The 22390-nt window shown below is 41.4% G+C and overlaps 1 protein-coding gene across 5 annotated transcripts in view; it reads right to left on the reverse strand.

Annotated features, from left to right (window-relative positions):
- acap3a (ArfGAP with coiled-coil, ankyrin repeat and PH domains 3a) overlaps nucleotides 1–22390 on the reverse strand; it is a 65497-nt gene that overhangs the window by 2063 nt on the left and 41044 nt on the right. The window contains exons 8-25 of one of the 5 annotated variants that reach the window (XM_054779703.1): nucleotides 21156–21200; nucleotides 20961–21056; nucleotides 20337–20411; nucleotides 18887–18898; nucleotides 15463–15575; nucleotides 13283–13334; nucleotides 13101–13201; nucleotides 12916–13027; nucleotides 9557–9765; nucleotides 9264–9333; nucleotides 7028–7125; nucleotides 6722–6939; nucleotides 6554–6643; nucleotides 5633–5722; nucleotides 5342–5556; nucleotides 3048–3157; nucleotides 2838–2948; nucleotides 2386–2447 (exon numbers count right to left, since the gene is read on the reverse strand). In XM_054779703.1, coding sequence (XP_054635678.1) covers nucleotides 2386–2447; nucleotides 2838–2948; nucleotides 3048–3157; nucleotides 5342–5556; nucleotides 5633–5722; nucleotides 6554–6643; nucleotides 6722–6939; nucleotides 7028–7125; nucleotides 9264–9333; nucleotides 9557–9765; nucleotides 12916–13027; nucleotides 13101–13201; nucleotides 13283–13334; nucleotides 15463–15575; nucleotides 18887–18898; nucleotides 20337–20411; nucleotides 20961–21056; nucleotides 21156–21200 — 1879 coding nt within the window. Of the gene's footprint in view, nucleotides 1–606; nucleotides 2448–2837; nucleotides 2949–3047; nucleotides 3158–5341; nucleotides 5557–5632; nucleotides 5730–6551; nucleotides 6644–6721; nucleotides 6940–7027; nucleotides 7126–9263; nucleotides 9334–9556; nucleotides 9766–12915; nucleotides 13028–13100; nucleotides 13202–13282; nucleotides 13335–15462; nucleotides 15961–18886; nucleotides 18899–20336; nucleotides 20412–20960; nucleotides 21057–21155; nucleotides 21201–22390 lie in introns of those variants that run through there. The other 4 variants (XM_054779692.1, XM_054779720.1, XM_054779712.1 and 1 more) reach the window with 4 other exon arrangements.

Below are 22390 nucleotides of genomic sequence, written 5' to 3' on the forward strand. Positions count from 1 at the left end.
ATTTAAATACAACTGTAGTACTCAAACTATTGACTTAAATTAAACCACTGTGTTTATTTTTGAACATCCAAATCGATGCCAATACTTTTATGTGTGGCAAACGTTATAATTGTTGTATGGCCTCAATCATCCTCTATAATGTTCTGCTGCGGACTGTTTTTAATGGGTTTATTTTCTTAAATAAGACACGGGCCAACAAAAAACAAGCTGCAAATCGCATATGGCCCCCAAGCCACACTTTGGACACGGCTGCCTTAAGACATCAGCTTTGTGTTGTTTTGTGTTGAATGAATTTAGGTGAAATTTGCCACAGGATATTATTATTTTTTTAAAACATTTCTAACACCAAAATGGCACCGCTAGACAACATGGTGACATGTGTTCCTTGTGACAAAAAATGTCCCACTGACAACGATCCTACATTTATCTTTATGAGATTTAGCATGTTTAGATGATTTTTTTTTTTTAAGTTGCAGTAAAATGGTTCCCAAGTGATTGAATGTTTCATTTTGTTGCAGGATTAGTAAAGTTAGAGGTTAGTGTTGTCAGAAGGTGTAAAAGTGTGGGACGGTGTAGGAAAGACGACTGCCAAGCAAAGTCAAAAAGTTAAGTCACACGTTAGTTTATTTCCAGAATCATCTAAGACGACACTGGCAGGAAATTTGGGTTAAAACCAAGCGTAACATTCATTTTACTAGCACTGTACAGACCACAGTCAGACAGGACAAATGAGTTAATAATATTTTAGGGCACACACACACCCACGCACACACACGCACACACACACACACACACACACAGTGTCTCATCTGGGATAATAAATTATTAAAATTACCATTAAAATAAAAAACAAGACAAGGTATAAAGAACAATGTTACATGTTTACAGTACACATGTTGACGCTTGAAGAAGAACTTGACAAAGAAGTTAAAAATACGGTTAGCAATGTTAGCATTCAAAAATGTCCATCACGCTATGGGGATTTCTCGTTATGAGAAAATAACACAGCTACGTTTGTGTGTTCTGCAAAATAAAATGTCATAAAAAATATTCCGTTTAAAAAAATAACATCTGTAGTCTTGCTCAGCTTCGTAAAAAATGCAGACAACAGCACTGGATTGCAGCTCTGGAAGGTCACCTCAAATAAAAACCTCATGAAACAATACTGATCAGCCAAGAGAAAGTGCGCGTTGATCGCGGGATAGTAGGAATGGGGATGATAATCAGCTGTTAAAAGGTCCCCTATTATGCAAAAGTGACTTTTTAAAGATGCCCTAACAATAATTTGTGTGCCGGGAGCCTGTTGATGAGAGCATCATCTCCCTTCCTTGCTCCACTTTTGAGAGAAGAGGCGCTCAAGCACTCATTTTGGCTTTTCATGACGTCATGAAGAAAAAAACGCCTTCGTCATGGACAACACCTCTGGCCTGCCCCTAGCTAGATGAGCCTACCACGTGTACACGCCCACATCTTGGTATGGCAGCAGGCTTCTGCCAACTATCCATCAGTCAGCTACAGATGTGGGCGCTGTAATCATTATGTTTCTCTTCAGTGAATAGGCTAACTTTAGCATGTAGTTGCTGTTACAGTGTGAGTGGAGCTCACATAACATTTATGTCCTCGTTACGTTGTTGTATGCGATATACGGCATCTATTACGTTGGACAAGTGCAGAGTTACAGTGTATATGTCAAAAGTGGATAAAGTGCACAATAGCGCTTCTTGGAGACACACAGAAGCAAACATAGTTCATAAGCATTCACGCTACAGGGACATGAAATGCACTGTTCCCAGTCGGGCTAGATTTCGGACATCACACTTCAAATACACAACTGTGGGCCCAGAAAAATATTAAAATACTAGGAATGTGTGGAATTCATTCAATGATGAATGGAGTTATGAGGCAACTGAGTCAAGATGGAGTACACCAGCAGATGCGCTGTTGGTTCAGTCTCCAGCTACTTTGTCATCTAAGGGACGGCAACATGGCAGCTATGCTAAGCTACAGCCTTGCTATGCGCAGGTCCTCGAGGAAGCATCACTCAGTTTAATAAGTCAATGGCATTCAAACAGGAATTCAGAGCATCCTGATTGTCTCAAATGCCCTTAAAAAGCCTATTTAAAATATAAACTATTAAGGAAACATAGTGAAAGGCCCATCGTGTCTGTGTCACAGTGCTGAACAACAACTTTGGCTTGGAGCACTGACAACACCATGGTTGCTACGTCGCCATGGCGACTTGCTGAGCTCATTGGGGTGACACCCTGAGAGGGGAGCCGAGTGTGGCGGCCTTAGTGCCCTAGCACTGTGCAATATTGAGGCAAATAAACTCCTGAATGCACCGCCTGTACTGCTGCTCTGTGGGGCTGCTGACGGGATATTGACCTGGCTGTCCGAAGGGTCCCTCTGACTCACGCATCTCCTCGTTCATCCTGGCGAGACGCAACCTGTGGCAAAAAAAAAAAACAAAAAAAAATTAAGGTAGAGGCTTACATTTATAATGTGTTCACTGAAAAAGCACGATCGGGATTACAGTATGAAAAATATGTTGTTCTAATGGGAACCAATGGGACCAGATCAATCCCAAGGGTAATGAGGACAAGCATTTATGCAAATCCCTATTTGATACACCTTGCAATAAAGGGTTTGAAAACATTTTTAAAATAAAAACACAAAAAAATAAAAAGGTAAGCACAGTGTGCTAGTTCACCTCGTATTGCAATACCACTTTGGTCCAAAGGGAAAGACGATGTCACCATAAAAGGGAGGACAAATCAAACCCGGCGAGCATGAGGGGTTTTACGCTTTGGTGCAAAGTGTGAAAGAAAAGAACATACAGCGTGACTATGTCCGCGTTGGCTTGCTGCACGGCTATGCTCAAAGGATCATGGCCGTCCTCATCCCTGTCGTTCTGTGAGGCACCTCTTTTAAGGAACAAACACACCTGCCTGGGATCGAGATGAGCAAACATGTCCTTAGCGTCTGGCAAATATGTTAGTGTCTTGTAAAGGAGCGGGGGAGAGGGCGGTCGTCTTGTCTTCACTCACCCCGTGTGACCCAGGTAGGTGGCGTGATGCAGGGGGCCCCGCCCTCTCGCATCTCTTTGATCCACGTCAGCGGCGTTCTGGAGGAGGAACTCACAAGCTAGCAGGGAACCCTTGAAGGAAGCAGACAACAGTTAGCAGTTAGCACGACAAAGGCTAACTGCCAACTCATAATTCTCACCATTACAATATGATTTTTTTTTAATTTACAGTCAGGTTATTAAAAAGGTTTTCTAGATCTGCACCAAAATGCATTTAAATTGTGCTGTTCCTTAGTCAACGCCTCCCACGAAGTTGGGTTTTGTGAATACTAGTTTTGTGTGTTTAGCTGTAATGCTAATGAGCTGTGTTTGTCCACGCCTATCTTTGACAGAAGACACAAACATGAGCATAGCTTTGGAGCTACAGTGCAAACATTACACTCACATCCATTCCATCCATCCATTTTCTATGCCGCTTCTCATTAGGTATGCTGGAGCCTATCCCAGCTGACTTCAGGCGTGAGGCGGGGTACACCTTGGACTGGTCGGCAGCCAATGGCAGGGCACATATAGACAAACACCCATTCACACTCACATTCATACCTATGGACAATTTAGAGTCTCCAATTAACCTAACATGCATGTTTTTGGAATGTGGGAGGAAACCGGAGTACCCGAAGAAAACCCACGCACGCACGGGGAGAACATGCAAAATCCACACTTAGATGCCCAAGCGGAGATTCGACCCAGGTCTTCCCGATCTCCAGACTGTGTAGCCAACATGCTAACCACTCTTGCCCGCCTTTCGTCCCCGTTACCCATTTTTCTGTTATTACCGTGTCTTGCAGCTTTTCGTGTTAAAAATTGTGTTTTTCCCGTGGCTAGACCACGTGTTTTACCTTACCTTTTTATGTGTTTGTATTTTTGTCATTGTGGGACACTTTTTGTTAATAAACTTTTGTTACACGGATTGACTCGACTCTGCATTCTGGGATCCTATACTGTATATCGGCCTTGGCTGCCCGTGCCACTTAGATTTAATAGGTATTTATGAGTATTGGGCTGTCAAATTCTTAAAATATTTAATCAGATTAATCATGGTTTTGAAATTAATCGTGATTAATCACCATTTGCCACTATGTCTGAAGTATGCACATATTTACTGTGTTTTATTAAAAAAAAAAAAGAAAATGATAGGACAGGATTACATATATGTATGTGTTAACAGCTCCAAATTAACTGAAAATTTCAATCAAGCTAAAAGTACACATCTGAAAATGTATTTCACTATAACACTAGTTTCTTTAATAGTACAACATTTGAATCACACTTGAACCGTGTTATGAGCGATGAGAAGTTGCGTTCAAAGACACCACGTCATTTAAGTTGAATTCACACGTTTTGAGTGTATTTTGGGGAATTTCCAATCGTACTTAAATGCAGCAAATTGTACTTCCGCATTACAAGTTACAGAGTGAGTGATAAGAATATCCACTCAGTGGTTTTCTTTGCATTTCTCTTCATTCAGACCACATATACACACATAATAAAGAAGTTGTAATGTTAGGAGTGTTCGTGAATGCATCTCGCAGTCGTCTAGTGACAATGAGGAAGTGTCGTTCTGATGATGAAAGGACTACAGACGTGATTGTGAGCTGAAGATACATACAGCATATGGTGGTGTGTGACTATCTGGGGACGCTACACTGCTCCTCTGTCATAACAGAGCGGCATGGCTTGCCATGATGCCTATGAGATAATTATGCTAAAAATCCAATAAAATTGTTTTTATTTTTGGCAGCCCTAATTATATGTCAGAATTACAGTATATCATAAATATGTGGGAGTCAAATAGGATCAAATTTGTCCCGAGGGTAAGAAGTATGTGCAGTAATATAGAGGGGCTCATTTAATTTAGAGAATAATAAAAAACAAATCCTGGCCAAGTTTCGTACAATTAGCCTTGAAATTGAAGATGTGTAGGGAAGCCTGCTTTTTTCCACGAAATGGTGGGCACATACACAGAGTGGACTCATCTAGCTCAGTGTGAGCCTGAGGCAGTATCATGTCCATGAGGAAGGAGGTTTTTCCTTCATGATGTCATGGAAAAAGCAAGCCTTTGAGCACCTCCTCTCTCAAAAGTGAGAGAGATGACAGACTTTTCTCATGTTCGGTGTTCATAAACAGAATCTAGGGACACATATTACTGTTTGGACGTCTTTAAAAAGTCATTTTGGCATAATAGAAGACCTCTAAATAGTTTTTGCTGTTTTGAAAACAATCCCTGGCGGAAGAAATCAGGTGCTGTGGACCCACCCCGATCACAGCCTGTATGAGGGGCGTCTTCCCTTCGTCGTCTTCGTTGACCATGTTGACATCAGCGCCGTGGGCCAGTGCCGCGGCCATGACTGGCAAGTTGCGAGCTTTGGCAGCCTTGTAGAGCAGCGCCCCCGGGTGGAGGTCCCTCAGGTCCTCCTGGTCCGACATGTCGTGCTCGGCTTCACCGCTGGAATCCTCGGACATCTCGCATTCTGAGAATGCAGGATGGCACGGCATGAAACGATGACGCCAGCAGCATAAAGCAAGCACTAGACAGCGTGAACTCACCCTCCTCTGTGACGCTGCCCACCGCCGGTCCAAAGACCAGGATGTCCGTGCTGCCATCGGTACTGCCCAGGCCGCTGTCACTGCTGAGGCCTGCCGGACCGGAAGACGCCACAAAATGGACACATGAGTCAACATGATCTACTCTCAGTATCGCACTACACTGTGTGCACAATGATTAGTGAAAGATGACAGTTTTTATAAAGAACCCATTTATGTCGACGGCCCTTAGACTGCCTGACTCATGACGACATACAGTAAGCGGCTGTCGACATAACCGAAACTGAAACCGGCCATTGCTTGTACATTTACTTGTGACTTTGGCCAGAGACATAAGAACGGGCGATAATGAAGGATTTTTGTTTGCTGGCATGGTTTTCCTCCATTTGTGCATATTTTTTATTAAAATTCTTGTGTTTTCATACGATATTTTATACTCTTATCTAACAGAGCTGCTGCAGTAATTTAACATGTTTGACTACAATGACAATAAAGTTACCGTATATGTGCAAATTTTTCTTCCGGCGGCCAACAGTCTAAAAAAAATGCATTTTGTTATTTGCTGTGGTAGAATCCAGGTTAATACTTTCATTTCAATAAGTCATTCTTTTATTTTCAAGCTTACTTTGCACTGAACAGTAAGTGGCAGTCTTAATGCTGTCCATCTTGTCTGTAGTTATGTCACCGTTACATGTCGACATGTATACTTATGTTGACAAAAGCGGTCGACCATATACATTAGCATTACATACTTAGCATTTTACCATGGTGCATCAGGACTTGACGAGCTGGTCAAAAGATGGATTGTCAACATAAACGGGTTCCACAATTAACCACAATGCACTAGCTCAATCCAAAATGTTGACAACGCTCAAAGCACAATAATTAAGAAAGTAAAAGTCTGCTTTTTTTCTTGAGACTCACTTCGAGGGCCAGACCCGGTGTTGAAGTAGGAGAAAAGTGAGTCCAGCTCATCAGGACAAAACAAGGACTCTCGTCTAAACTTGGCAGCAGCTACACATAAAATACAAGGTGAGACATTGTTGGTCAAACACCGATGGGAAGTTCTAGGGCTCGGTTCTAGAATGTCACCTGAGGAGAGGCTGGACGGGGAAGCACTCCTGAGTTCCTGCCGGTACCACCGCTGCGTCTTGGGTACTGTGGTGGCACTGTTGTGCCTGCGACACTTCTTGATACTCAAGCGCCGCTCTGACTTTCCCTGGCCGTTGACAAGAACCTGCATGCTGGTCAGCTTCTTCACGAACTTCTTCTCCACGTACTTGGCCTTGATCCAAGCCTCCTTTTCCTGCCTGCAAGACCCACAGCAGCTTTTAAGAGTTTTTAGGGGAGCAAAAGTCACTAAAAAAAAAAAAAAAACACAGCGTTTTTTTTTCTTACCTGGAACTGGAGGGTGTCGGCTTCTTCATGCATTGTTGTTCCTGATACGCACCCTGGTAGATGTGATTGATGACACTGTTGCCCAGCTCACACATTAGCTAAAATATAAGGACAACATATCAGCTGTCTCCATGATAATCACCCATTGGTTTATTCCATTCCAAAATAGATTGCGTGTGTTGTTCATTCTTCATTAATCTTTGACACCCAAGACTGAAGACTGTACTGTACTTCCATAAGTAGACTGCAAATTCTGACAGTTTAGTGCCTGTCTTTAGTGCAGTTTAGTGATGTCTATGTGATGTCTACAATCACAATATTTACCCACTTCTTCTTCTTCTCTCTTCTTTTTAAGCACGGAAAGGTTTGTTAGTCCCTCCCCTTCTGCTGCGTAACCAAGATGGCGACAATTGAGGGTGGTAAGTGTCCATCACTGCGCACTCACCATTGTGACCACTTTTGAGTGCAACATCCGGGTACTGACAGTGCAGTGCATTTTGAACACAGCTTATTACCTTAGCTTATTTTTGCACTTGTACAACAGTTAAGAATGCTGAGACGTGTGAGGCGTATATTCGACATGACCAATTACCCTCGTCATTCCTCATAAAAGACTCTTGTCTTAACATTGAGTACTTCACTTATTTTTACACTTGTGCCACAGTTAAGAATGTTAAAGTAAAAAAACATGAGCGTGTTGTTCCTTCTCATCATAGCATTATCATTCATCATTAGCATTGTGTTTTATTGTTTATCTTTAACAGTGCTTAAATTCTTTTTACACTTGTCAGACAGTTAATAGTGTTAAAAAAAGACCTGAGGCATTGACGTGACTCATTACGCCTTTGTCATGCCTCATTTTTTTGCTTTTACATTTTAATATTTACAGTGATAACATCATTTTAATCTTGTGTGACAGTTAAGAATGTTAAAATGATAACAAAAAAAATAATAGTATACGAGTTCTTCCTTGACACTGATTCATTATCGACACCTAGACATACTGTAAATTTTGGACTAGAAGTCATTACTTTTATACTGTATATGTTTATTTGGACAATTTGATAACAACATAGTACATACTAATAACAATAGCAATGCTAACGTTATCACACAAGGTATTTGCCAGTGTTAACACTAATGAAAATAGCACAATAGCACAGTGTAACAGGAATGCTAAATGTCCTGATTGAATTGTGCTTCTAGAGACTTTAGAATAGTTTAAATCGACTGAGAAATGCGCCAATGGTGGAAGTTTGAAAAATGGCCCATTCATTCATTTGAAATATCTGAATAGCTGAACGATTTGATGCTTGAATGGTTTGAATCGGTTAAAAAATGAAGGGGGAGTTAGAGGACAAAAAAATGGCAGAATGAAAATATTAATAATAACAAAATGGTAAAAATTGGTATAGAATTTTATAGGTGTGAATGATCAAGAATTCACACAAGTGAAAGATACAGTATAATACATTGGGGGTATAATCTGGCCCAGAGGGGTATATTCTGGCCTCGGCTGTTTTATACCCCAACATGTAAACTGGCCCTAGGTATACCCGGGTATATTTTGGTCGGGGGTTAATTTGGCCTGCTACACTTGGGAACACCACATGTAGGTAGGATTGCAAGGTTTATAGTGTGTCTTTCTGTCTAAATATCCCATGTTACAACGTGGACACCTGCATCATATAGACAAGTGCAGCATATATATATACACTTTTTTCTTTTCTCAAATTGAATTGAAATTTGGTGGGTTCAATAGTCCAGAATTTACGGTATATTTAAGGTGTATCTTTGACGTGACTCATTACGCCATCATCATTCCTCATGAATAACTTGTTTTTGCTTTTAAGTTTTAATATTATTAACAGTGCTTCTTTTTAGATTCGTATGACAGTTCAGAATGTTAAAATGTGATGTTAAACATTGCTTATACACTTAATAAAGCTTTTATGAAGGCCACAGTTTGACCCTGGAACAGACCATTTCTATTTACATTATCAACAGTGCTTAGCTTATTTTCACACTTGTATGACAGTTAAGAATGCTAAAAAAAAAATTTTTTTTCTGCTTTAATGTTTAAACATGGATCGTGCTTCACTTCTTTTTACACTCACATGACATAAACCCTTGCCTGTACATCTAATAAAGGATTATTTCCTTATCTTTATCCTAGCTAAGTGTTTCAGAGTGTTGTTGTCCACAGCATGGATCATTGCAGAAGACAAACTTTCACCTTTAATAGTTCTGGTTCCCACGAGTCCAGTGTGAGCGAGCGCACTTTGGAGCAGTGAACACCGAGACTCCTGCAACGAGACGTCAAACAATTGACTGATAAAAGCGACATCCCTGCTTTCATTCAGAGAAGATGGAACAGGGTTTGTGCAAAAGCCGCTCGCTAGCTAATGTCATGCTAATCAAGTTCCATGGATGTAGTTGCTGGTATCCAGGCAACAGGCGATGCAGTGTCTGGCATGTATTGGAGGACTCATGATTATTCAACAGAAACTAAACATCGACACAGTCAACCTGTGGATGCCGGAGCACTCGATGCACAGCAGGACTCCCAAGTTGATGGAGGCCCAACGAGGCTCTGCCTGGCCGCAATCGCAGCACTGCTGGTTGCCCGGGAGACACTGGATCCTCTGCAGGATGCCCTCGCCTCGCCCACCCCGCTCTCGCATCTCACTGGCTGAGTCGATGCTGCTGGTGGACGGCGAGGCTGTTCTGTCCAGACGCTGCACATAAAACAGCAGAGCACTCCTGTCTTGAAGATGACCTTTGACCATCATTTTTGCACTTCCAGAAAAAGAGAAAAGTGCCTATATCATTTAGAGCAGTGGTTCCCAAACCACAAGCATACCCCTTCAGACATTTGATCTGAAGCCATGTACCCCCTACTCCTGCACACTTAAAAAACATAAACCTTTTCATCTTAATTCATTTTAAATATTGAACAGAATTAATTGATTAATTCATTTGATAGTAATTCAAAAATGTGTATTTTGCATAGTGACATTTTGATAAAGTTTGACGTGAGGACTGATAAATAGATAATAAGTCATCCTACATGTCTTTTATTCCAGTCTGATGTTGGCATCCTTCCATTTGAATAGGTTGAATTTGAGCTCCACTTATTTGTCCACTCAACAATGGCTATGGTTTAAGTCTACGTATTCATTTAATACCAAATTGAAGGGGAAAGTTTAACAATCATGATAAAGCAGTATCCGAAGTACAAAGGTACATACAACCAACGATAAGGCCACATTTTTGGGGGAATCCCCACTCACAGTGACAGGTTTTCACCGCTGCGCCGGGCGGGGATTGGAACAGCAATATAAATGAAGTCTTCAAGATGACACACTCTTAATGCACAAAATAATCATCAAACTTAAGCAACGAACAACTTCATGCTCTGTCTCCTTTGTGCTCCATTTTCCTTGCCCAGTGAGGTGTTCAGGTGCACTCCTAATTGTGTTAGGCGCTAATTGTTTTTCATTTTTATTCGAGTACCCCCCCATGACAACTGCCGTACCCCTGTGGGTACGCATATCCCACTTTAGGAAACTAGAATTTAGAGGACCTTTTGACAAGTGTTTTTGCAGTACATTCCTACAAACAGCAGAGCACTCTGTCATAAAGAGGATCATTTTTGTAGTTCCATAAAAAAAGAAGAGTACCCGTCTCATTTAGAGGATCTTTTGACTAGTGTTTCTGCAGTAGATCCTTAAAAACAGCAGAATTCTCCTGTCATGTAGAGTTTAGGTTCCCAAAGTGGTGTACGCGATCCCTAAGAAAGTAAAAATGGCTTGACTACGTTAGTGCCGAACACTGAGATTTACGTAATGTGATGGAACGCCTCATGTGAACAGCCACGGCCGGTAGTACAGTGCTGAAAAAAGGTGACAGCATGAAGTTGTTCATTTTTGGATGTGCGTTAGATGAACAAATCCAAAGTGATTCATCTTGAAGATTTTTCAAGATTTACACTGCGTGCTAAATGAGAGCTGGTCGTCTTACGTGGTGCTGTGACTAATTAGTGAGTTTTATGAGCTGTATGAGCCTGTTTGTTTGTCGACTGGATGCACCGGCTATGTTAGAAAGCCCCTAAATTTGCACTTGTAAGTAAATTTATGCTTTCACGAATAATGTGTCTTCTTTGGACGTTGCGGCCCCTCTTCCGACTCTGACCATCTCATCATCCTCATCCTCCCGGACCTCACTGCAGCCTTTAACACCATCAGCCATTCTATCCTCCTGTCTCTCCTCAAGACCAGCCTCATTATCACTGACTGTGCTCTGTCCTGGCTTCAGTCATACCTCACAAATCAACAACAGTTTGTGCATATCAACTGCTGCTCCTCCTCCGTAGCCCCCTTACCACAAGGTGTTCCCCAAGGTTCGGTGTTTGGTCATCTCCGCTTCATCCTCTACATCGTCCCACTTGGTAACATCATCCGTCGTCATGGCCTCAGTTTTCCCAGTTATGCTAATGACATAAAACTATCCATCTCTACCACCTCCATCAACTCCAATATCCACTCCACCCTCACCAACTGCCTAAACCTGGATGAAACAAAACTTAACAACTTAACAGTGACAAAACATCATTGGTCCCAGCAACATCAGTGAATCCGATCAAGACTTATGCCTCAATTTGGACAACGCCACTCTCACTCCATCCCCACTCATCCGCAATCCCGGCATCCTCCTTCACTATACTCTCTCATTTGAACCACACATGAAACAAATAACCCGGACTGCATCTTTCCATCTTAAGAACATAGCCCGACTCTGTCCATCACTTACGTTTTCTGCCGCTGAAATCCTCATCCATGCCTTTATCACATCCAGAATTGACGACTGCAATAGCATTGTCTATGGTACACCATCCAAAATCCTCAACAGACTACAGTATATCCAGAACTCCACTGCCTGCCTGCCTCCTCACCTCCACCCGCTCCCGTGAACACGTCACCCCTGTCCTTCAAAAGCTCCACTGGCACCCCGTCCCTCAACGCACCCATTTCAAAGTCCTCCTGATCAATTTCAAAGCTCTCCACAATCTGGCCCCTCCATACCTCTCAGACCTGCTCCATTACACAATCAGTCACGTTCTCTTTGCTCCTCTGAATTCCAACCTCCTCACCCTTTCCTGTAGGTCCAAGCTCCGAACCTGGGGAGACAGAGCCTTCTCCATCGTCGCCCCCACCCTCTGGAATTATTGCCCCAACCTCTCCATGCCTGCTCTGACCTTCCCACCTTCAAAAAACAACTCAAAACACACCTGTTTAAATCTGTATTTTATGTTGAACTTTTTATACATTGCTGCTTTGCTTTGTTTTGTTTTGAGTTCTGTTTGTTGTATTTTAATGTGCCTTCTGTTCTGTTTGTTATTTAGCTTTATATTGTATTTATCTTCCATTGTAATGTGTCTTTGAGTACCTTGAAAAGCGCTATACAAATAAAATGTACCGTATTATTATTTTTATTTTCTTTGTTTGGCGGTCCTTGAACACACCATGTGTATAACTTTCTCCGACCCTGCACATACAGATGGGCATTTTCTATTCTTTCTTTCACTTCGTCCTTGTTCATAAATGTTAATGCTGTGCGTAAATGCACAGAGGTGAGGTTTAATGTTAGCTCTGTGCTGCTGTGCATTCTTCATGTCTGAAGAGGTACGCAACTGTGATAAGTTTGGGAACCACTGATGTAGAGGATCTCGCATTTTCACTATAGTTCTTTAAAAACAGCACAGCGCTCCTGTTATAGACAAAATCTTTTCTGCTTCCAATTAACATCCCGTCCTCTTTGCACTTGAGGTAAATAAATATTTCCAACAGTTTTGTTGTTAGTTGTCCTTTTCACAATGCCCTCCTCACCTCGATGTAGAAGCTGTCTGGGCTCTCTCTGTAGGCCGAGGCGATGCTAGCTTGCACCGCCTGAATCCATGCTTGTCTCAGCTTCTCTGACTCCGCCTGGAGCATACAGCTCCTGACATGCAAGACAGGATGACGCTTAGTGGAAACAACATTATGCTTAAAAAAAAATCCTGAAAAAGTCCTACTTGGTGGGAGAGACGACCTCAAAGCAGAACCTCCTCTCAATGTCCTCACAGGGTTTGACGGAGCACAGACGGAGGTCATCCACCACCACCGTCAGAGAGTCCTTCCGACGAAAACAAAATTGCTCTCATGAGACTCAGCCATGTTGGATTGTTATCATGACCATTCATGGAGGAGAACTTGCCTTGAGCTTCTTCTGATAGACCAGCTGACTGTTCTGGATGGAGAACCAGCGTCTGGAGGGCATCATTAAAACATGTTAGATCAGTCAAGAGGGGGCGCTCGTGAGCAAACATTGTCATACTTCCTCGGCACATTATTGTGACCACGAGAGAGGAACCTGTCCAATCGCCCATGGACCTCTGAACCTCACAGCCACTAGGGGGCATCGCTGCATGACCTCAGGGGATTACTTTGATGTGTTGTGATGTACAGTCGTCCCTCGCTACATCACAGTTCGAACATCACTGCCTCTCTCTATGGCGGTTTTTGAAAAATGAATGAATTAATTAATTAAAGGATCGCTGTTTCGTGGTTGATTATGGCCTATTGTTAGTCATAAAATATTGAAAGACAAGTCATATGTAGTGTTCTGGTCACTAGAGGTCAGTAATGTTACATTGATGAGACCATACTAGATTACATTACCTTCGTACTGCATGTAGTCAGCCATGGCATATCTGACATGATATCTGACATTCAGTTTGGAAGTGGCATCTTACTTTGTCCTTCCCCACTCCGTTTGAAACACTTTCTTAGGTTTAGAACAAATAAATTGGAGGCTGCCTAGTTAGGTCGGAAGCATCCTGTATGCCATAAGCGGCGGCCGTCTCTTATGTCCCTGCAGTGATCCCATAACCTGCGCAATGTGGTGTAAACAATAAATAATAAGAGTGTAAAGGTGACTATAGGAGTGTTATTTCATGTCTACAGGGCTCTAAATAATGGTAAAAAATGTATTCAGAAAGTCATAAACAGGTTTTCTATGCTGTAACTATGAAAATATTTTGTTTATTAAGATTGATAATATATTCATATTGATAATATTAATATTAATATTGACGAAATTAACTTATCGCAGTCGGATCTGGAACTAATTAACCGCGATAAACGAGCCCACCCTTTGATAATTTACTGGCAGCATTTTACATTACTGTGAATGTCATCTGTAGCACCCCCTATGGGTTGATATTAAAATGCTTTGGAAGCCATGATGGCATACATGTCATACAGATATCCTCAAAGTTTTACCATCGTTAGATAAATGCTCAGTGGCTTATGGACAATGAGTTGCCAAGTCCCAAACCTTTTCCTTGATGGCGGCCATGCTTTTCAACCAATCTTGCTCAAATTTTGTGCAAATTCTAGCAATGTGCTTGTCTGTCCCCTTAAGGAGTGTACCAAATTTTGTGGTGATTAAGCCTAAAGTTACAGTGGGTGTTTTGTAGCGTGTGGTTTGACAAATTTTCATTTTGTAGAGCGCAGATTTCCAACAAGGCTGAACTGTTAGTTAGCAATGACGATGATTCTGAGGTGTGGACATGAACTCAAACTGAAGCCATTGAGTTGATCCTGTTTATGTCGACAACTCGTCAACGTAGACCAACTCATCCAGTCCTGGTCCACTATGTTCTTCTTATTACTAAAAAATGGCCAAGACATTCATAGTTGACCACTTGAGTCTGGATTAAATTTGAGACCCAAAGCGATCTATGAAAAATCAGTCCGTTTATATCGACATGTTATAGTGTTGTTAACGTCATCATGATTGCTAAGCAGCATGAAATGACAACAGCAATAGAACTACTGAGTAGTTACACAGAATTAAAACATGCAAACAGTGACTTCCTGCTCATTTTTTGTAGCTTGTTAGCTGGTAGAAAGCCACCAGAAGAAAGAATTGTGCATGTACAAAAGCTTTATTGTCATTGTACTCATGACATACAACAAAGTTACCGCAGCAGCTCTGTTAGGTAAGAGGATAATATATCATATGACAACAGAAGAATCAAAATAAAGATTTGCACAAATGGAGGAAAACCATCTAAAAATCCTTTATTAGCCTCAATTTTCCTTATGTTTTTGGCCAAATTCCCAAGTAAATGTGTAATGGCTAGTTTAGATTTTGGTTATGTGAAAAACTGCTTATGCCAACGTGAGTCAGCCAGTTGCGTCAACATAAACGGGTTCCACAGTAGTACAGGTTTTTTTATCGTATTGTTTATCCAGATCCTCACCAAAATGCAGCAGATTCTTCCATGCAAACTGTACTGTATTAACCAGCGTTGTCGTCCAACATTCATTTTCATTTCTAGTTAGGTGGCAAGTGATTCCAATCCAAATATAAATGTATTTAAGTCTCACCTGTTCCACGTCTTGAAGGCGTTGCTAGCCCTCTTGAACAAGTATCCCTCCATCACCACGCCGTTAGGAGCATCCACGTTGAACTCCGCCTTGGAGTCGTCGTAGGCAAAGTCCTGAGAGAGAGAGAGACAGAGAGAGAGAGAGAGAGAAAGAGCGAGAATGTCACGGATGACAGTGTTTGGTGGAGAAGTTGCATGTTCCCATGTGCCGCCTTGTTGCACGTTATTGTGTGGCCGTGTGCAAAAGGTCACATGTTCACGGTGGAGGCAGGATGCAAGATGCATCCTCATGTGTGTGGAATATTTCATAACTCTGCCGATGTGACTCATAACTGTTACGTAAACATGGTCCATGCCGCTTTGTTGACCTACAAGTGTCACTTACCACGCCAACACTACCTACCAGCAGGTGGGCGTACAACAGAGCCGTGTCTTAGCATTACAGTAAGCTGCAGACGGAAAGCCTAATACTCTACTGGGTCAAACCTGCATCACTGTGACCTCCCAAACATTACAACCCTGCCACCAAGACCTCCACCAAGGCCCAACAATCCTAATGTGACCGCAATGCCAACTTTGATGGATCTATCTTGAACCTCCATTTGTGTGGATTTGGAACAATTTATCCCACAGGAATCAGGCTTAATGGAAACACAAATAATCTGTTAGTATCTTTTAATTTAGAAATACATTTTGCAACGTACAGGTACCGGTCCATCATATGATGGATTTATGTTAGAACATACAAATAGACTAGTGGTAAGTACTAGGGATGAGCTGGATACTCGTTTTAGGCAAGTATCCATTACGGATAATGCATTTTTGCCGAGTATGAGCATGAAACCAGTACAGCTCATCATTACCCGTAATCGTGATGAAGGAAAATCCCCATTGGGTAACTACTTAGGTATTCACTCTTCACGCTCTGTGATTGGCCAGTCACACACAGCAACTGCCCCTCCTAGACAGACTCCCTACAGCCAGAGCAAAGAGTATGCAGTGCATTTGACAAGACAGAGTTGAAAACGGCTCGTGTCACGTTGGTCACCGACTCCACTCCGGACGGGTTTTTTTTAAAAAGTTTTCCTCAAGTCATCTCGTATCTAAAGTTACTTGGTAAACTTGTTTCGTTACGTACGCCACAAATGTAAAAGGCTTGTGTTGAGTCAGTCACTGCCGGTGTTTTTTTTTTTTTGTCTGCTTGCTTCTAATTTGTCTGGTGATATAAAGCCAGTTGGAAAACTTTGCTCGTAGTACTGAAGGTGGTGCTTTTGAGAAAACTACAGTGAACAAGGCTGACAGATTATTTCCCTGTTTGCCATCACTGGATGTTTGCATGAATCTTACAGGTCTCTTACACACATACACAGTACACATACCGCTGAATAATAAACAATAAATATATCAACTTCTGATCAATCCATGTCAATTTCAGACTTCAAATAATGTACCGATTTAAGCCCCGCCAATTTCCAGTTAAACCATGTCCACTCCCAGTTTATGCCTCGCCCACTGCCCCTGCCCTCTGTTACATCCGTCTCGCTTGACGCATGCCCATTGTGCGTGTTCTAATTTTCTCTCATATGCCGCACAGATAGACTACTACAGTATTTTTACCATTTTTCTTTCACCTCATATTTGGTGTCAAATGCTGATACTATGTGGGAATGCATAAAGGTAAGTTTTGATGACTTATTGAGTGCCAATGCGCACATTTGTGTCAAGTTAATTCATGCTAGCACACTGCCTTTTACCACACACGTCAAACAGCCATGTAATAATCTCTCTGGAAAAACTTGGCTGGAACTTGAACTGGTGGATGGTGGGTCGGCATTCATTTTGTGCTTTTAATTTGATGTTATTCATGTCTTAGTTTTACACAATACATCATAAATAAGATCAATTAGATATTTGATCGCTATAATGTACGAAACCCCTCTCCCCCCACCCCCCACCCCGGTCTGCGGGAGATTTGTGGGAACACAGGTTGGGGACCACTGCACTATATGATTGAATACTATAAAATAATGGCAACAGTTTAGATTCAAGTTGCAATCAAATGAAAAAAAAAACATTGGTCAAAACCCCACCAAAACGTCTCACGCCACATGATCTTCATGTTTTTGCAAACATGTGGCCGAATCCAGCACCATTAGAAGGCTCAGACAAGACTGCAAAGTAGCCTTTAAGCAACTCGAAGAGGTGCATGCATGCTGCATGCCACCAGCCTCAGATTAGTGCTAATTAGCATACAGCTGCTGATGTGAGCGTGGACCAGCATTTCAGTGCAGAGGAGTGCAGGCGGCTTGCCTTTACAGCACACGTCTTGAGTCCCATTCAACACATGCAAAACAAAAAAAACAAAAAAAAAAAACTCAGCCAAGTACAAGTGTTTAAAACACACAATAATATCACTGGACGTTTTTTTTTTTAACAAAGCAAACGCACTATCTACACACAAACTACACTATCTTGCATGAACATGAAGCACAGGAGGCATTACACAACCAGACGTGCAGCCTTTCACTAAGACTACAACAAAAATCATCTATTTTTGATGCACAAACATCACACAGATACATACTGAAAAGAATAAATCATTCAACGAGCAAACAAGAAGCTCTGTGAAGGGCACCTGTGATGATGCTCCATCTATCCGTCTGTGTTATAACCCAGGTCGCCTGCAGGTGACACGCTCACGAACAAGCCTCTCTCACTCGTATGATGCATTCCAGAACTTTGGCCAGATTTGGCTCACTTGTTAGGAAAGTTCACGAACACTCTTTTATACTATCATTAACGTTGCTTCACCTCTTTTTATACTTGTATGACAGTTAAAAATCTTAAAATGTGTCTTAAAACATTGACCCATAGGCTTTATAAAGCCACAATTTGACCCTGGAACAGATTATTTCTATTTACATTATTTCCTATGGCAACATTTTTTTGCAAATACAAACAAATTGGAGGTAAACTGTGGTTAATTTGCTTTAACACTGAATGTCGGTTAAGAATCTTAAAATGTGACTTAAAACATTACCTGTACACTTAATAAAGCTTTAATGATGGCCACAGTTTGGCCCTAGAACAGATTATTTATATACACACGACATTATTTCTTATGGAATAACAATGGTTTCCAAATACCAACAAAGGATCACAGTGATTAACTCCTGTTTACACTTGTCTGACAGTTAAGAATATTAAAATGTGATATAAAACATTGCCTGTACACTTTTACAAGCTTTTATGATGGCCACAGTTTGATCCTGGAACAGTTTATTTTTGTTTACATAATTTTCAATGGCAAAACCCAAGGTATCTTAGTTAATTCAGTGTTTCTGTTTCTTTTATGCACATAACCATAAACATTAGTCAGCTTTTGTGGTTCTGAATGAGAATAAGAAAAATACTGTAGGACTCACCTGCATGAGAGTCTGTGAGCAGCAGCAACATCAACAACAACCGCAGAAAAAAAGAAAAAAAACACAATATTAGAAGCATTAAAGCAAGTTCACAAGCGGATACAACAATAATCATCTCAAGTTGCTGCTTAGTGTCTGACTGCTGCGTCGAAGGATCAATATTAAGTAATTATTATACCAATAGTCTCCCCGTGCACAGACTGGCATGCCCGGAGGAAGAGCGGCAACCATCTGACAGGCAGATGGTTGCTGTTGGCGCTAGATTATTTTTTCAAAATAAACTACAAATATACAGCATGTCTTGAAAATCCAGTCCGTGTGCAACCGAGGAGCTTTTTAAAGCTGTAACTCATCCGTTAAAAAGTCAGTGGATGTTTCCAACAGGACGTGGTGGAGTAAAAAAAAAAGAAGAAAAAAAAAGCTCCTTCAGCAAATAATGTGCTCAAAGAACAGCAGGATTAAAATCTCATCCAACACTCAAATCCACCTGATTTAATGCTCCAGTGCATGTTTGTTAGGCAGATTATTATAACACTTCCCTAATCCACTCATCCCAACAGCTCCTGACAGACCCAACAAGTTGAGCAGCAGAATGGACGTTTATCTGTGCATCATTACTTATGAATAGGAGTTTTGTCATTCGTCTATTGGCCCAAAGAGCTGTGTCAACTTTGTGTCTTGTAGCAACGTAGGCCCCACACCAACCAGCACAACGCATAATTCATTATGGGCCGACCAGTTTGCTGCCTCAACGGGCTGAGATAAAAATAGCAAGTATGATGATTTTTCAGCATATTTGCCAAGTCCAAGCTGTATAAAGTTGAATGCTTCTGAGATGTAAGCATATCCGCTGATAATGTAATGACGGAGGGTGTGGCCGAAGGACATTAAACCCTATTAACAGGGGTGTCCAAACATTTTCCACTGAGGGCCACATACTGAAAAATGATTCTGGGGAAAGCACACTTGCATTTGACATGAACCGAAACACAACAAAAGGGCTTGATTTTTGACTGCAGCGTGCAGGGTTTAAAATGTACCACATTTTATAAAGTGGACAAGTAACTGATGTTTTATAGTCCACTATCAACAGCTTGCATTAATGTAGCATCTTTCTAGTGTATCTAATGTAGCATCTTTCTTTCGAGTTACTTCAAGCTCTTTAATTAAAAAAGTGGACGATGGCGCTGTCACTCTACTGCGCCATCACCATCATGCAAAGACACTGCAATGCTACAGCACCAACTAGTGGCCTGGCATGCGCACTCGTGTCACTTTTTCCCCCCAATTCCATGTGCACAAGGATTGTATTCAACTCTCAAAAGGGGAAAAAACATTTCTGTTCTTAGCAACATTGGTTGTCAAGGAAACATGCACTAATACCGAAAGCCTGGTGGAAAAAAAGCAACACAAAGTACGTCCACTTGTTTCTCTCCGGCTAACAACTCACCCTCTGTTGGATGGTGGCGTGTTTGTGCGCCATCTCTCTCTTCTCCATGGCAGAATCGATCACCAGCTGATCCAGCTGAAAGGAAGAGCGATGCCAGAGACACAGAAAAGATTAAAAAATAAATTAATAAATAAAGCCAAGAAAGCTAAAGGCAGAAAGTTTAAGTCAACAAACACACCAATGCAATTCCACCTACAGTAAACTAAATCACAGTGGAATAAAAGTTCATGACAAATATTGTCAAAACCTAAACCAAATTTTAGATTTAGATGAGACAAACCAGCTGACCTGCCTGTCAGTCTTTATTGCATTGGTGTGTGTGTGTGGTGTGTACTACTAAAACCTCAAAGAGGAAAATGGTAACGACAACAATGGGACTTTGGATCGCCAAAAGTAGAACACAGTGGAACCCCTTGACTGGCCGACTCATGTCGAGATAAGCAGTTGTCAACATCTACCCCAAATAGAAATAATAAAGGATTTTTTTTGTTGACATTTATGCATAATTCTTTCTTCTGGTGGCTAGCAAGAAGCATCTTCCTGAAAAGCATTGTGTTTGTCTTTGTAATTCTCTGATCATCTAGTAGAAATGATGCCCCTTGACAACATGTCAACTGGGCTCACCTCAGCCGCCAGCTTCTTCATGTAGGGGTCAATGTCATCCAGGAGGTTGTAGCCCTGCTGGAACAAGGAGTACTGGGCATGCATGAAGGACAGCATCTGGATGGATGATGGAAGAAAGAGACAAGCTCCGTCCGCATTAAATAAATACATAAATACATGGTAAAGAGTCATGTTGTCCAATGGGTCAAGACTCACTGCATCCAGGATCTCAAACTTCTTTTTGGCTTGGAGGACATTGATCTGCAGGGAGAGGACGGATGTCAACATGTTGCTCATTAATCCATTACTAATTATCCTTTTGATGATAAGGAGGGTTGAGGCAATGCCCCCTAGTGGTCAGTAAAAAGAAGAGTAGGTTAGATAGATACTGTAAATGTCCCAGTTAAAGTGTCAATTAACCGGAGTCTCCAATAGTCCTTGCTGAGTGGCCTACATAAGCAAAAACAAAAAAAAACCCACCTGGCTCTCAATTGCATTAACAGCTGTGGCTGTAGGCAACATCCTGATGCTTTTTTTTTAAATTTACGCCACAAGATTTAAAGAATTAAAGAATTTAAACTATCACAAGTGGTCAACAGCTTTATCTACCTCTGCATGCGCTTTAAAATGTTGCTACTCAGCTATCGGTGTGAAAGTCATTGTGTGTTGCACTTGTACTGTTGTTTACAATCAGCGCTGTTAATGCTGGCTCCGTAATTTGTTCCTTACCACTATTACAACATTGGTTCTGTTGCTGCTGTGTTGTGCAATATACTTAATAAATGCCCATGTGGTCAAAGAGAGTTACATTTTCCACTCCAAATCGTTATTGAAGAATAAAAATTAACTCTTTACATATGATGAGTTGGCACATTTAGGAAATACAGTCAAACCTGTCTATAGCGGCCACCAAAGGGAAACGTCAAAAGTGGCCGCTATAGGCAGGTGGCCATTATATACAGGTGGCCGCTAAGACAGGTTTGACCGTATTGCTTTTTAGCTAAATTAACGCCCTGGCTATAATTACAGCATTTACAGTATTTCACTACCTCCTCTAATCACCTTAAGTGTAAGGCAAGATGTTAGATTGATTGTTAAGTTAGCAGTATTGTACAAAAACTACATCAACACATTTACACACAACTTTACGGAAGTCGCACCAGAAAGAAGCCATTACATTTTGGTGCAGATCAAAGAATCTATTGTCTGCATGCATTGGGGTCAAGTAGGCAGTGGTTGGCCAGATCCAGCAGATGCAACTGTGCAGAAAAAAGCTGATTGGAGTGGAACGGTGTCACCTTATCTGATCTGAATTAATTTAAAATGTCAGGTACCCCCTGTATATCTTTCAGCATGATATGGATTCTTTTGTCTTTGTTCTATCATGTCACTTCTGTGCTATGCAGTGAACAAACATTATACGTCCTGCTGCTTTATGTTGCCGCACTGAT

This window comes from Dunckerocampus dactyliophorus, chromosome 1 (genome assembly GCF_027744805.1).
Source record: "Dunckerocampus dactyliophorus isolate RoL2022-P2 chromosome 1, RoL_Ddac_1.1, whole genome shotgun sequence".
In the NCBI taxonomy this organism is placed as follows: domain Eukaryota; kingdom Metazoa; phylum Chordata; class Actinopteri; order Syngnathiformes; family Syngnathidae; genus Dunckerocampus; species Dunckerocampus dactyliophorus.